This window comes from Wyeomyia smithii, chromosome 2, assembly GCF_029784165.1.
Source record: "Wyeomyia smithii strain HCP4-BCI-WySm-NY-G18 chromosome 2, ASM2978416v1, whole genome shotgun sequence".
NCBI classification, from domain to species: Eukaryota; Metazoa; Arthropoda; class Insecta; order Diptera; family Culicidae; genus Wyeomyia; species Wyeomyia smithii.
Genome location: NC_073695.1, coordinates 151,452,736 through 151,467,034, shown reverse-complemented (window position 1 = coordinate 151,467,034; position 14,299 = coordinate 151,452,736). Strand labels below are relative to the sequence as shown.

Below are 14,299 nucleotides of genomic sequence, written 5' to 3'. Positions count from 1 at the left end.
GTGCACGTGAAGGTTCCCTATCACAGACATAGATTTCGTGCTCCAGCACGTTACAATACGTGGAAATTGTCTTTTTACTAGTAAGTGCAACATTTCTTGGAAGTGTTTTATTATTCTCGGGTAAGAGACTACGAGTGCATTTATTGCATTTATTGAGAAATCCATCGGAAGTGTATTCAGTGCTATGTCTAAATATATGAACGCCAAATACAAGCGTGATGCTCGGAAACGCGCGAAGGACCAGCATGGTGGAAGTGCATCGAAGAAACCAAGTACCAGTATGGAGGTCAATTTAAAAGCAGCCAGAGGTAACACGTGTCCAACCTCTGGTTGGGACGCTGGAGAAGGGCCTTCTACTAGAGGTAGGAGAAATCGAACCATTTTTAGGACAACCAAACAAATGAATTGAAGATTTAATATTTTCTTGTTCTGAGCTTTAACCAAAAGTTAATTATCTTAATTTGAATTCACATGTACATATACTCTGACTGTTGAAACTTGTTTGCGCCGCAAAGAGTTTGTACTTTTCCTGTTCAGTGAGGTCGTATTTATATGTGCAAACTGAAATTGAGTAGTACTTCAACTTCGTTTGCACAGAATTTTCAATACTGCCAATGAGCGGTCAACATTTATTTACTAGAAAAAATGACTGACACGCAAGCAGCCGGGTTATCTTTCTTGTAAAAGTATTCTACTTCAACCTTGCGGTCGTGGCTTTGCACACAACCTTCCTGTGATTTTTTGTTTTTTTAAACATAGATTTAGGCTCTTCGTGTTCGTGTCTCCAGCGTCGCATACGGGTATTCTGACAAATAGACAAAAGAATATTAAATTTTAATGTCAGTCTTTTTCAAATAACAGTACAGTTGTGTCATGTACTGGAGATCACCGCTTCCCAGAATGTCTCTAACGGGTACGTTCGGTTGTTTTCCTCGGGCCCGGAGGGAATCTATAAGCTCAGACCTAACATCACAGAATTCGGCACACGACCAAACAACATGCTCGATGTCATGGTAGCCATCGCCACAAACGCAGTGATTACTGTCTACAAGCCCTATACGAAAGAGATGCGTGTTTAACGTGTAGTGATTGGACATAAGTCTGGACATCACGCGAATGAAGTCCCGACCTACATCCAACCCCTTGAACCATGCTTTTGTCGATACCTTAGGAAAAATGGAATGTAGCCACCGTCCCAGTTCATCTGAGTTCCATGATGATTGCCAACTGTTGAGTGTTCTCTGACGCAAAATGCTATAAAATTCATCATAAGCAATTGGTCTTTCATAAATATCGCCATCAATAGCACCCACCTTAGCTAAAGAGTCAGCCTTTTCATTGCCCGGAATGGAACAATGAGAAGGGACCCACGCTAAGGTAACCCGGTAACTTTTATCTGTTAAAGCACTTAAAAACCACCGTATTTTCCCCAGGAAATACGGGGTGTGCTTCACAGGCTTCATCGATCGCAGAGCCTCAATGGCACTGAGACTATCTGTGAAGATGAAGTAGTGGTCTATGGGAAGGGTTTCGATGATTCCAAGAGAGTACTGAATAGCAGCAAGTTCTGCGGCGTACACGGAAGCAGGAGCATCGAGTTTGTAGGAGGCGGTAAAATTTTCGTGGAAAACACCGAAGCCAGTTAAACTTATTGGAAAAAATCTTAGGGATCTCTTGGGGTCGCAATTGATCCGGGATACCAGAAATGTCTTGTTTCATGGTGGTGTCGAAGAATATAGCATTATTAGAAGTATCTAAAAGTGCGACATTGGAGGAATCGTATGAAGAAGGATTAATATCTTGAGCCATATAGTCAAAATATAAAGTCATAAATCTGGATTGAGATTGAAGGTCGACCAACCTCTCGAAATTTTCAATTTCTAATGGGTTCATAACTGTGCATCGAATTAGCAACCGGTAAGAGAGATTCCAAAAACGATGTTTCAACGGAAGAACACCCGCTAACACTTCAAGACTCATCGTATGGGTCGACTGCATGCAACCCAAGGCAATACGCAAACAACGATATTGTATTCTCTCTAATTTTATAATGTGTGTGTTCGCGGCGGAGCGAAAGCAGAAACAGCCGTACTCAAGAACTGACAATATCGTTGTTTGGTATGACCTTAGAAGGTCTCCTGGGTGAGCACCCCACCAAGTTCCGGTAATCGTACGAAGAAAATTAATCCTCTGTTGGCATTTTTGTGTCAGATACCTAATATGACAAGCCCAGGTGCATTTAGAGTCGAACCAGACCCCGAGATATTTAGCGACTAAAACCTGAGAGATCGTTTTACCCATTAGTAGGAGCTGCAGCTGAGCTGGGTTATGCTTCCTAGAAAAAAACGACCAGCTCAGTTTTCTCCGGAGAGAATTCGATACCCAGCTTAAGAGCCCATTCAGACAAATTGTCTAAGGTATCTTGCAATGGTCCTTGCAGATCGCTAGCCTCGCTACCAGTAATGGATACAACGCTATCGTCTGCAAGTTGCCTTAGCGTGCATGAATTTGCAAGACATTCATCGATGTCATTGACGTAAAAATTATATAAGAGAGGACTTAAACATGAGCCCTGGGGAAGGCCCATGTAACTAATTCGGGAAGTTGTCGAATCGCCATGTGAGAAATACATATGCTTTTCTGACAACAAATTGAGCAAAAAGTTATTCAAATTTGGTGAAAGTCCCTGCGAATGAAGTTTCGCGCTTAAAACTTCTACAGAGACAGAGTCAAAAGCCCCCTTAATATCCAAGAACGCAGAAGCCATTTGCTCTTTTCGAGCAAAGGCTAGTTGAATTTCAGTAGAAAGCAACGCTAGGCAATCGTTTGTCCCTTTGCCCCGGCGAAAGCCAAATTGAGTATCTGAAAGTAAACCGTTTGTTTCGACCCACTTGTCTAACCGTAAGAGGATCATTTTCTCCATTAATTTCCGGAGGCAAGAGAGCATCGCAATCGGCCTATATGAATTGTGATCAGAGGCAGGTTTCCCGGGTTTCCCAATAGCAAAGACTTTTACCTCCCTCCAGTCATGCGGAACAATATTTAGCTCAAGAAACTTGTTGAACAAATTCAACAAGCGTCTTTTTGCAGTGTCGGGTAGATTCTTCAACAGGTTGAATTTTATTCTATCTAACCCTGGAGCCTTATTGTTGCACGACAGGAGAGCCATTGAAAATTCCAACATCGAAAATGGAGGCTCTTCCGTAGTTACTAATAACGCGTCGCGAAAGGTTTTCTGTTCCGGTACAGAGTCCGGACAGACCTTTTTGGCAAACTCGAGTATCCAGCGATCTGAATACTCCTCGCTTTCATTCGAAACGTCACGGTTCCGCATGCGCCTGGCGGTATCCCAAAGAGTGCTCATCGCTGTTTCCCTCGACAACGCGTTTACGAACCGCCGCCAGTACCCGCGTTTTTTCGCCTTTACTAAGCTCTTCATCTGCCTGCCCAGTGCCTCGTACTTTCGAAGCAGGTTGACAGTGCCGTACTCCCGGTAGTCCTTATACGCCGCGGACCTTCGCGCGTACAGCTCAGAGCACTTTTTGTCCCACCATTTGTTGGGAGGGCGCTGTCTAATCGTTACCCCGGGTATCGGTTTCGTCTGAGCTTGAGTCGCGGCGTTGATTATCAAGCCAGCTAAGAACGCGTATTCTTCCTCCGGAGGAAGTTCCTCGTGAGTCTCGATAGATTGCGCTATAATAGACTCATAACACTTCCAATCAATATTACGTGTAAGGTCGTAGGAAATATTGATTGGGTTCGGGGGAGTTGAACCATTAGCAATTGATATAACGATTGGAAGATGATCACTACCGTGGGGATCGTTGATTACTTTCCACTGGCAATCTAACGCTAGTGATGTCGAGCAGAGGGATAGGTCAAGCACGCTTTCACGTGCTGGAGGATTAGGTACGCGTGTCGCTTCCCCAGTATTCAAAACTGTCATATTGAAGTCGTCGATCAAGTTACAGATTAAAGAAGATCGGTTGTCGTCGTACAGCGACCCCCATAGCGAACAGTGAGAATTAAAATCTCCCAATATCAAAAAAGGCGCCGCAAGCAACTCTGCTATATCAGTGAGATGCCTCTGTTCAATCCGCGCGGATGGAGGGATATATAACGAAACAAGGCATAGGTCTTTTCCATTCATATTCGTTTGAATGGCAACGACTTCAATATGCGAGATCGAGGGGAGGTCGATTCGGAAGAAGGAATAGCACTTTTTAATCCCTAAAAGTACCCCTCCACCGTGTGAGTCTCGATCTCGACGAATAATGTTAAAATCGTGGAAATTGAGTTGATCGTTTGAATTGAGAAAGGTTTCACAGAGCGCAAATGCGTCACAATTGTATGTATTTATTAAATGAGAAAATAGATCGAATTTGGGGATGATACTTCTGCAATTCCACTGTAATACAGTGATAAAATTCCTAACCTCTTTCACCGTATTAGTCATCGAAAGATATGATAGCTGAAATGAGGGGCCAAGTTGCTGCTAGTTGCTTCAAAAAGGTTTTCACTGTAGGAAGAAGGGCAAGAAGAATATTTTGTAGGGGATCTGGTATGTTGAATGTTTTAAATATCCAGTCCACAATATCAGAAAATTTTATGAACCCTGTTTCTTTTTTATCTTCTGATCGAGAAATGGGTGTACGAGGGGTTTTTGGTGCCCCAGGAAGCGGTGGGTACTCCTGGTTTGATTTAAAATTAAAACCGGGAAGTACTTGCTTCGGTTTTTCTTCACCGCTTCCTTTTTGTGTTGGTTTATTGGTCGTTCCGCTAGGGGTTATCTTGCGACCTTTGCGAGAAAGATTAGGAGAGTTGATCATTCTCCTCTTCCTAGATCCTTCTGGCATGGCATAAGAACACCCTTCGACGGGATCGTCAGATGTACCCTCATCGGTTGGCAAAAAGGAAAAGATGTTTCCTGTCGAGGGTGGCTCAGCACTCTTCAGCATTTCTGCGAAAGAGCGCTTTGATCGTTCCTTGAGGGAACGCTTAATTTTTTCCTCGCGCTGTTTGTACGCGGGACACGCCGAAAGGTCATGCCGAGTTCCCTCGCAGTAAAGACACTTTTCAGTATCCTCACTGCAAGCGGTCTCAGCATGATTGCCTCCGCACTTGCTGCAGCGTGCCTTGTTGCAGCAGTAGGTGGCTGTATGACCGAACTGCTTGCAGTTTTGGCAATGCATGACCTGCGGTACGAACAGGCGTACAGGCAAACGAACCCTGTCCAAAGAGATGTAGTTCGGCAGTGCGGATCCGGCGAATGTTACACGGAAGGAATCCGAAGGGAAGAATTTCTTCTTCCCTTCTTCAATGGATACTGAATGCAATTGCTTGACATCCAGTATCTTTACATCTTGAATCAGGGGGTTCTTGAAGCAGCCAACCCCGTGACGCAAAATGTCATCGACCGTGAGGCTTCCTTCGGTAACCACACCGTCGATCTCCACGTCCTTGGCAGGGATGTACACGCGGTACTCTCTCGTGAAGAGCTCGTAGCTAGCAATTGCGTTTGCTCGCTTCAAGCTACTCACAACAACTCGCAGTTTGTTCGGTCTAACCTTTGTAATTTCGGTTACGTCCGAAAACTGTTTTGCCAGGTCCTTGCCGATTTGAATAATATTTAGAGGCTTCTTTATGGGCCTGAAGTAAACTACGAACGGACCTTTCGGAGCATCTGGGTAAGCTTTCACCCGTGTTGCCGGTACCCTTGGTATGGGGCTAGGTAGCGGGGAAGGTAGAGGGGAATTGATGGGGGAGATCTCAATCTCTTCCCCATTTGTTTCCACATCCAGGAATAGTTGCACCTGCATGTCGTCCATTTTGCGGGAGCGTTACGCTCTACCGCACACAAACGATAAATATTCGAATGTGGGGGGGGGGGGTCAAGTAGTTGCTATTAAATTTTAAAAACAATTTTTCAAACTACAATGGATCAAAATAAAAAAAAGGCAGTAATACTAATACTGATAACAATAGTAATAATAATAATAATAATAATAATAATAATAATAATAATAATAATAATAATAATAATAATAATAATATTAATAATAATAATAATAACAATAATAATAATACTATTAATAATAATGATAAAAATTCTAAAGTGAATACTTCACCGAACGTCTAAGTCACGACCTCACGGCTGATAGTAGGATTGATCGAGCGTCTCCGCAGAACAAACAATGACGATCCAGCTTCGTGTTGTGACACAGTGGCCGTATCCTACACGCGACCTTGTAGATGCCACTTGTAGTTGACTTCCACTCGCTCGATCGTATGGTGGTCCGTGCTGTTAGCGGGGTAACAGCGGTGCGGGAGAATTATTCTTGCTGATATATCAGCTGCGTATCAGATCACTGGCGGGGTAGCCTGCCCCTACCAGTGTGCAGAAGATGTTTCTGCCGATAAACTGCCGGCTATTGTTATCGCGCAGCACAAGAACTAATCGACAAAAAAACACCCGTACGATAACTCGTGTATTGTTATTTTGCGAACTCAAACGGAGATGAACAATTTGCGTCTAATCGAGACGAAAGCAAAACAACGAATGCGCCCATTTTATTTGTTCAGTATACTTATTATTATTAATTATTCTACTATTTTTTAAATAACTCACGATTAATTTTTTTATTTATTACATTAATCTCTTCCTTTTTCTAGGTTATTTCACAGGTGCCGCGGATGAGACAGATGCTAGTTCGAATGCTAAATAGTTTTAACCAGAATCACCCTGTTTCCAATAATTTTAATTCTTTTATTTTCCTTTCACCGAAATAATTTCAATGCTAACTCTAATATTTATAACTTTTTCTTTAGCAAATATAATCCGATAAAGTATTAAAGGCTATCCACACTTTACTAAATTGATGTTTTTGCCTTTCTCCTAGAAAGGTATAGCAATCACTTGCAAAACCGAAAGTATAAAAGTGCTCCAAAGGGCCAAATGGCATATATCACTCGACGAGCTGAGCATTTTCTGTATGTGCAGATTTTTATTCTCACTCACTTTTCTCAGAGATGGCTGGACCGATTTTCATGACATTAATTGCAAATGAAAGGTCCTGTTGTCCCATTAGACCCTATTCAACTTTATTGTAATCGGATTTTTAGTTTAGAGGTAATGTACGTTTTGTAAAAATCATTTCATAAAATCAGTATCAGATGGAAGGTCTAGTTGCCCCATAAGACCCTATTGATTTTTTTTTGCAATCTGACCATTACTTTGCCTGTTATGTTTAAAAATGTGAAATCTAGCCATGAAAAGGAACATATTCCGAAGACTACTTGGACTCACTCACTTTTCTCAGAGATGGCTGATCCGATTTCCACAAAGTTAGTGTCAAATAATAAGTCTAGCTGCCTCATAACACCCTATTGAATTTTACTGTAATCGAACTGTAACTTCGTCTGTAATGTACCGAAATGTGAAAATCACGAAGCTTCATTATCTCAGAAACTACAAACCGATTTGATCAATATTATTATCAGATGAGCGGACTAGTTAAGGAATAACTGACGAATTATGATTGAGCGTGTGGTTTCAAAGTTTAGTTGCCCTATACGTTCCCATTTCATTTGATTACAATCGAACTTATGCAACCGTTATGTATTAAATTGTTAAAACAACGAAAGAATATTATCTCAAAGATTACATGACTTATTTGAACATAACTATTGTCATACGAACGAGTCATCTCTCAAACTTACAAATAACAAACTTCATAACAATTTGATGTGTGGCTCACAAGTTATGGAAAGAAAAGAAATTCGAGGACTATTTAAAACTATACCTGCTTTGATCGATATATGTGGCCTCAACATAATTGAAATGTGGTATCGTACTATTTGAACGTTCCAAATTCATTGATTCCTTGCGATGTTTTTAAAGTCTGCAAATGTCATACGAATCGGCCATAGGATATGGTCAAAGTCGAATAACAAATCGTTTGAAATGATTGGTTTTATCTAAATGACAACATCCTCGACTTTTGGCTTCTGAACATCGCCTTAATTCTGAATACATTCATATTGGGTGGTATTCGGTCATTTTCAGCAAATTTCTGGCATCAATCTGACACCGGAAATACCAATATTGGGAGGTATTTATTTATTTTGGTTGTTTTCCAGAAACTAAAAGTGGTCGTCTTTAAATTCAAAATGGTGTCCAGCGTCAATTTTTGGTTTCTATGCAACATCTCGATTACGGAAATATCCATATTGATTATTATTCGGTCATTTTCGACTGTTTCGTAGGAGTTGCCATTTAGCAATTCAAAATGGTGCCTGAGGTCAATTTTTAGCTCATTGCATCATTCTGGTTCCAGAGATACTCATATTGGATGGTATTTGGTTATTTTAGGCTGTTTTTCACAAACCGGAAGTCGCCATCTTGTATTTCAAAATTGTATTTAAGATAATTTCTGAATGCTTCCAGAGGTAACAAACATGTCCATAATGGTTTGACGCCCCTCCCTCTTCCAAAAGCACATGTTCCTGGGAAACAGCCGAAAATGATCGAATAACACCCAATACCGGAAGTCGCCATCTTAGAATTTAAAATGGTATCTGTGGTCGATTTAAGCTCCTGTGTATCATTCTAGATCCGGATATTATTATATTGGGTGGAAATCGGCCATTTTTATGCTGTTTTCCAGAAACCGTGAGTTGTGTCTGTAGATTGAAGCGTTCGTGTAAATCTATTTTTACATATAAAAGTTTGAATGAGAAAGGCTGGGTCTGACCGCTAGGTGGATTTATTTAGGTTTTTGTTGTTGGTTTTGTTGTTTTTTATTGCTTCCTTCCCGCTGTCAAGCTGCTGCCAGTTGGAAGGGTTAAAACTATTTTGCCGTCGGCGCTTATAACGTCGGGCTGCACAGTGGTCTCAACATGCCTCAGCCTGTAACATCCGGTAGGTTCTCTGGAAGTCCCGGATTTACTGTCACCTACCTCGAGTACCGCTAAGTTGGCTACAGCACGACGAAAAACTTCGCCAGATGTTCGAATGTTCGCTTGCCGGACTCGGCCGTCCGCTCCCTGGAACACTTGTTCGACGATGCCTCTGGTCCAGCACTTCCGGTTTTTCCCGTCTACGATGAACACGAGATCGTTCACCTTCAATGGCCTCTGGTCTTCGAACCACTTGGTTCGCTTATTGATGGTTGGCAAATATTCCTTGGTCCACCTTTCCCAAGCGTTGTTGGCCATGTCCTGGGACCGCTTGTAGGCGTCTTGCAGGGCTTCGGCTGCATTGACGGAACGATCTACTCTCAGATCAGCTACCGTTACTGTTCCCCTGAGAAAATGGTTCGGGGTAATCGCCTCTCCATTGGCTGACTCTTGAGGCATGTACGTCAACGGTCGAGAGTTAATCATGTCTTTCGTCTCCGCTAAGACTGTCAGTAGCACTTCATCCGTGAGGGATCGTCCGTCGTCCAACGCTTTCATGCTCTCCTTAGCCTACCGTACCATCCGCTCCCATATTCCGCCCATGGCCGGCGTTGCTGGCGGATTAAAATGCCACGCTGTCGTTGCACTGTTAAGAGCTTCTGCACCTTCGTTGTGGATTCGATGCATCTCGTTGGCGGAACCTCGGAAGCATGTGGCATTGTCAGAAAAGATCTCCGTCGGTACCCCGTGCGCCTTACTGAACCTCCGGATGGCCATCATACAGGACTGGGTTGTGAGCGTATGGACGACCTCGAAGTGAATCGCGCGTATGGCTAGACAGGTGAAGACTGCGACCCACCTTTTTACCTTCTTCCGACCGACGACCACTTCGATGGGGCCCAAGTAGTCTATGCCTTGTGTTAACTTGTAAATGCTGCTGGATCTCATTATCTTTTCGGGTTTCTGTCCGGGTTTCAGTTCCAGGTTTTTATTCAGCACCCTCATTTCGTCTGGGAAGCCGTCGAATTGCGCTTGCTTCCACAGAATGGTTTCGGCCTTCTGGTGCTCTTCCTGACTAAGAGGTTGTAGCACCGAAGTATACTGAGCATTGATCAGCAGCCGTTGTTTTTCGGTCGCCTTTGTCGTGATGATCGGCAAACCCTTCTTCTTGAGCTTGCAGTTGTTTATGAAACGCAAGGCATATGCCGTTCCTCTCAGCAACGTTGTCCATCAGGAACATCTGACGGCGGTGACCACCTCGTGGAACAGAACTACACCTCTTGCTTCTGCAGTAGTGTTTCCGATCTGCGTGTCGGAACTTGGCCATTGATTTTCGGACTGATACAAGAATGATGGCCCGGTGAACCATTCACTGTCGCTCTGCAAAAATGGAATTCGATTCCATTTGGTCAATATGTCGGCTATGTTGAGTTTTGTTGGTATCCACCGCCAATTTGTCACTCGTGTCAGCTTTAAGATTTCTCCAACCCTGAACGCAACGAATTGTTTAAACTGGTGTTGATCTGAACAGGGTTCCAACTACACACGGTTCTGGAATCTGACCAGAAAACCGAACGTTTGATTTTCAAAGAGTGCGTTGACAATACAGTTTGGCTTAGACGAGCTCCTAATACGGCGGCCATCAGTTCTAGCCGAGGGATTGATTGGCGTTTCAGCGGGGCTACCTTGGACCGAGACATGACCAGACTGCATCGTGCCAGTCCTTCAACAACGACACGCAAGAAGGCGACACATCCGTACGCATGTTTGCTAGCATCGTTGAAGACATGCAACTCGATTGATTCAACCTTGGAGAAGAGAGAATTTCCGAGATAACACCGAGAAATACGAATGTTTTCTACATCCGACAGCGAACCCGTCCACCGCTTCCATAAATCCCAACAGTCGTTCCCGATCTCTTCATTCCAGTCACAACAGCTTCGCCACAAATGTTGAACGATTATCTTCCCGTGGACAGTGAATGGAGAAAGCATACCCAGTGTATCGAAGAAACTCATCACACAGCTGAGAACATTTCGTTTAGTAGGCCGTTTGTTTCCACTTAGGTATGGTAGAAGCTTATTACGAAGCTGTGTGGAAAAGGAAAATTCATCATCTACCTGGTTTCACGTTATACCAAGCACGCGTTCTTGTAGCTTTGATTTATCCCGGGTAAAGTGGATCTCTGAAGCTGGGGTATGCTTGCCCAAACTTTGCAGTACTTCTGGCGAGTTGGACACCCAGTTCCGAATCTCAAACCCACCGCGTTGGTGTACGTACCTCACCTGCTTCGCTCTATTTATGGCCTCTTCGATGGTATCGACGCTGTCGAAGTAATCGTCAACATAATGGCGTTGGATAATTGCTGCCGCTGCTTCTGGGTACTGTCCGGTGAACTCTTCCGCGTTGCGATTCTTCACAAATTGGGCCGAGCAGGGTGAACTTGTCGATTCGAAAGTTGCAACGTCCATGACATAGACCTTTGGAGGATTATGAGGGTTTTCACGGAAAAGGAATCGTAAAAAACGCTTATCTCGTGCGATCATTTTCAACTGGTGGTACATCTCGCGTACATCACCGCCAAAGGCAATCCTACGCTCTCGAAAGCCAACGGACATCAACGGAACGAGCATGTCGGGTCCCTTCAGTAATTTGGAGTTGAGGGACACTCCTTGTACGGACGCAGCAGCATCCCAAATAAGACGCACCTTATCTGGCTTTTTGGGATTCCTGACAACGTTTAAGGGTAGATACCACACTTTACCGGGTACTGTTTCTGAAAGTTCTTCCGCCGTTGCCAAGTGTGCGTATCCTTTCTCCTGGTATTCCTCGATTTGCCGGAAGACGTTTCGGCGTAACACTGGGTGTTTCGCTAGCTTCTTTTCTAGTTGCAGCAGCCTCTTTAGGGCCATCGGATAACTGTCAGGAAACTGTGGATCATCCTTGTTCCACCGGAGTCCGGTCTCGAAACGGTCACCAATTCGTTTTGTGGTTTGTTCCAAAATTTCTCGTGCCCTCTCGTCTTCAGCGGACTCTCGCGGCACGCTAACAACCGATTCTTCCAAAGCGTAGTGAGTCTTCAGTAGATCGTAAAGATTTTCGTCGGTAACTTCTTGGTGGACATTTAGGAAAACTTCGCTTGTTTCGACTGCGTTTGTTTGTCTCGGACCATAGACTGTCCAGCCGAGTTTGCATCGTACTGCAATCGGATCCGCCACTGAACCGATTTTGGTCTCGATTGGGGCGAACGTGTGAATATTGTTCAGCCCGATCAGCATTCCCGGCCGGCCGTTGTACGACGATATTGGGAGTCCGCGCATGTGGGCATGTTCGTGCGACAGTTCTTCTGCGTTTAGCTTTTGTTGGGGCAGCATCAACTTGCTCACCGTACGGACTGTTTTCAGTAATAGTTTTTCATTCGCTCCTATCGCCGATGTCCAGAGGTTTAATCGCCGGGACTCTTCCTCCACTCGCGCGATATCGGCCGTCCATTTCATTGTGAATTTCTCCGGGACGCCGACAGCTCCCAGCCGATCGACCAAGCTTTTTTCCACTAAAGTCACCGACGCTCCTTCGTCCAGGAACGCCAGAACTGTAATCGACCGTTCGCCGCAGTGAAGGTTCACAGGGATCATCCGAAACAACGTCACATTGTCAGCCCGATTATGCGCACTAACTAAACCCTGCACCGAATGTAGGAGTGGATTACAGTTGAATCCCTCTAAAACGACATTTGTTATAACGACAAATCTCGCTATAGCGACATTCTCAAAGTTCCCTCAGTTTTATACTAAAATTTTTCGTTTTATTGTGACATTTCGCTATTACGACCATCCTCTATAACAGCATACCAAAACTCATACTTGTCATTTTTTATTGCGACAATAGTACAGACGAATCTCCCTATAATGACATTGCTAAGTTCATAACGACATTCTTAACGGTACCTTCTTTTCTACATATTTCTTTGTATCTTCGTATTATTGCGACATTTCGCTATAATGACAGTCTCTTGCGATGTCGCTATAAAGGGATTCGACTGTATGTGCTTCTCTGCACTCGCCGATGTTGCACCGCAGCTTGAACTTGCATGGAGCTGCTCCGTGTTCGTTGAGGCATACTTGACACAGTCTGAAACTATCAACTATTTTCATCCGGTCAGCATACGCCAGCTTCTTGAAATCTTCGCAGTATCGCAACCGATGATCCGTGCGCTCACATGCCCTGCACGGTTTTCGTTTCTCCCACTCCTCCTTATCAGCTCCATTCGCACCTTCGCCATGGTTGTAAACTGCACCTTTCTCTCTCGCATTTCCTTTTCCTGGTCGAAATTCTGCGACTGGTTTGCTAGGTGCCTTGAATCTATAGAAACGTTCGCTTCGCAGGCCTCCGATACTATCATCGAAATAAAATTGGTGAAGGTTCGTAATGTCACCCGCTTTTTGCCGCGTTTGTACCGTACCCAATCGCGCTTGTTGTTGTCGGGAAGTTTGTCCACTAGGTCCTGGATGAGTAACGGATTCACGAGAAGCTGCTTCAATTCGGTTGCTTCCAGGTGCTCGCAAAGCTGCTCCACCGCAATACCGAACGGAACAAAACTCGCTAGCTTTCCCACCTTCGGTGGCTCTAACTTTCGAACTCTTTCCAGTTGACATTGGAGAAGCAGTTCCGGACGACCGTACAAAGTACGTAGCTTCTCGACGACCTTTGAAACGGATTTAGGCAAAAGTAGTTGACCGCGGACCATTTCCAAAGCTTGTCTTGATTCCCCTTTGGCAACTTTTGGGCTTTCGGTTTGCGCAGCGGTGTTTTCTGCTTTTTCGAAACTTGTGCCTTCAGTTTTTCGCCAGAACCCCCTTCCATCAGATCGAATTTTTTCCAGTAGCTTTCAGTGTCTCCATTTCGTCTTCCAGACTCGCCATTTCGTCCAGGAATTCTTCCTGCCGTTCTCTCATTCGTTGAACCTGCAACCTTCTTTCAAGTAGAACGCGTTCCTGTAGAGCATATTCTTCTTCTTCCTCATCCTCACGAAGTTTTTGCTCGAGTAGCAGTCGCTTCTGTTCCAAAGCTCGCTTTACCTCCCTTTCTTTTCTCTTCAGCATCGCATCCGCTTCCATTTCCTTCTCCAGCCGTTTTTGTTCTTCCTCCATCTCCTTCAGCCTTTGTTCGACGGATTTGACGCCGGAATGCTCGGGGTTTTTCTTACCACTACCCTTGCCCTTCTTCTCTTTCCTGTACTTTAAGGCAAGTGCTCTGCAAGGTTCAGAAGTGCAGAACTAGCTTTTATCCAACTTCGACTCGTCAATAATTCCCACACAACGATTGTGGTACATGATTGGCAGCCATCGCACCCGACCATCTTCTTAATGGATGTCGGAATCTCGCCGCATGCTACGCAAGA

The 14,299-nt window shown here is 44.2% G+C and overlaps 1 protein-coding gene across 1 annotated transcript; it reads right to left on the bottom strand.

Moving 5' to 3' along the window:
• Positions 1 to 9,468: 9,468 nt before the first annotated feature.
• On the bottom strand, positions 9,469 to 13,645 carry LOC129720076 (uncharacterized). The gene is made up of 6 exons (XM_055671487.1): positions 13,356 to 13,645; positions 12,962 to 13,293; positions 11,184 to 12,619; positions 10,506 to 10,988; positions 10,144 to 10,278; positions 9,469 to 10,071 (listed from the first exon to the last, which is right to left on the bottom strand). The coding sequence occupies exons 1-6, from the start codon at positions 13,643 to 13,645 to the stop codon at positions 9,469 to 9,471; spliced, it is 3,279 nt and encodes a 1,092-aa protein (XP_055527462.1).
• Between the last annotated feature and the right edge of the window lie 654 nt (positions 13,646 to 14,299).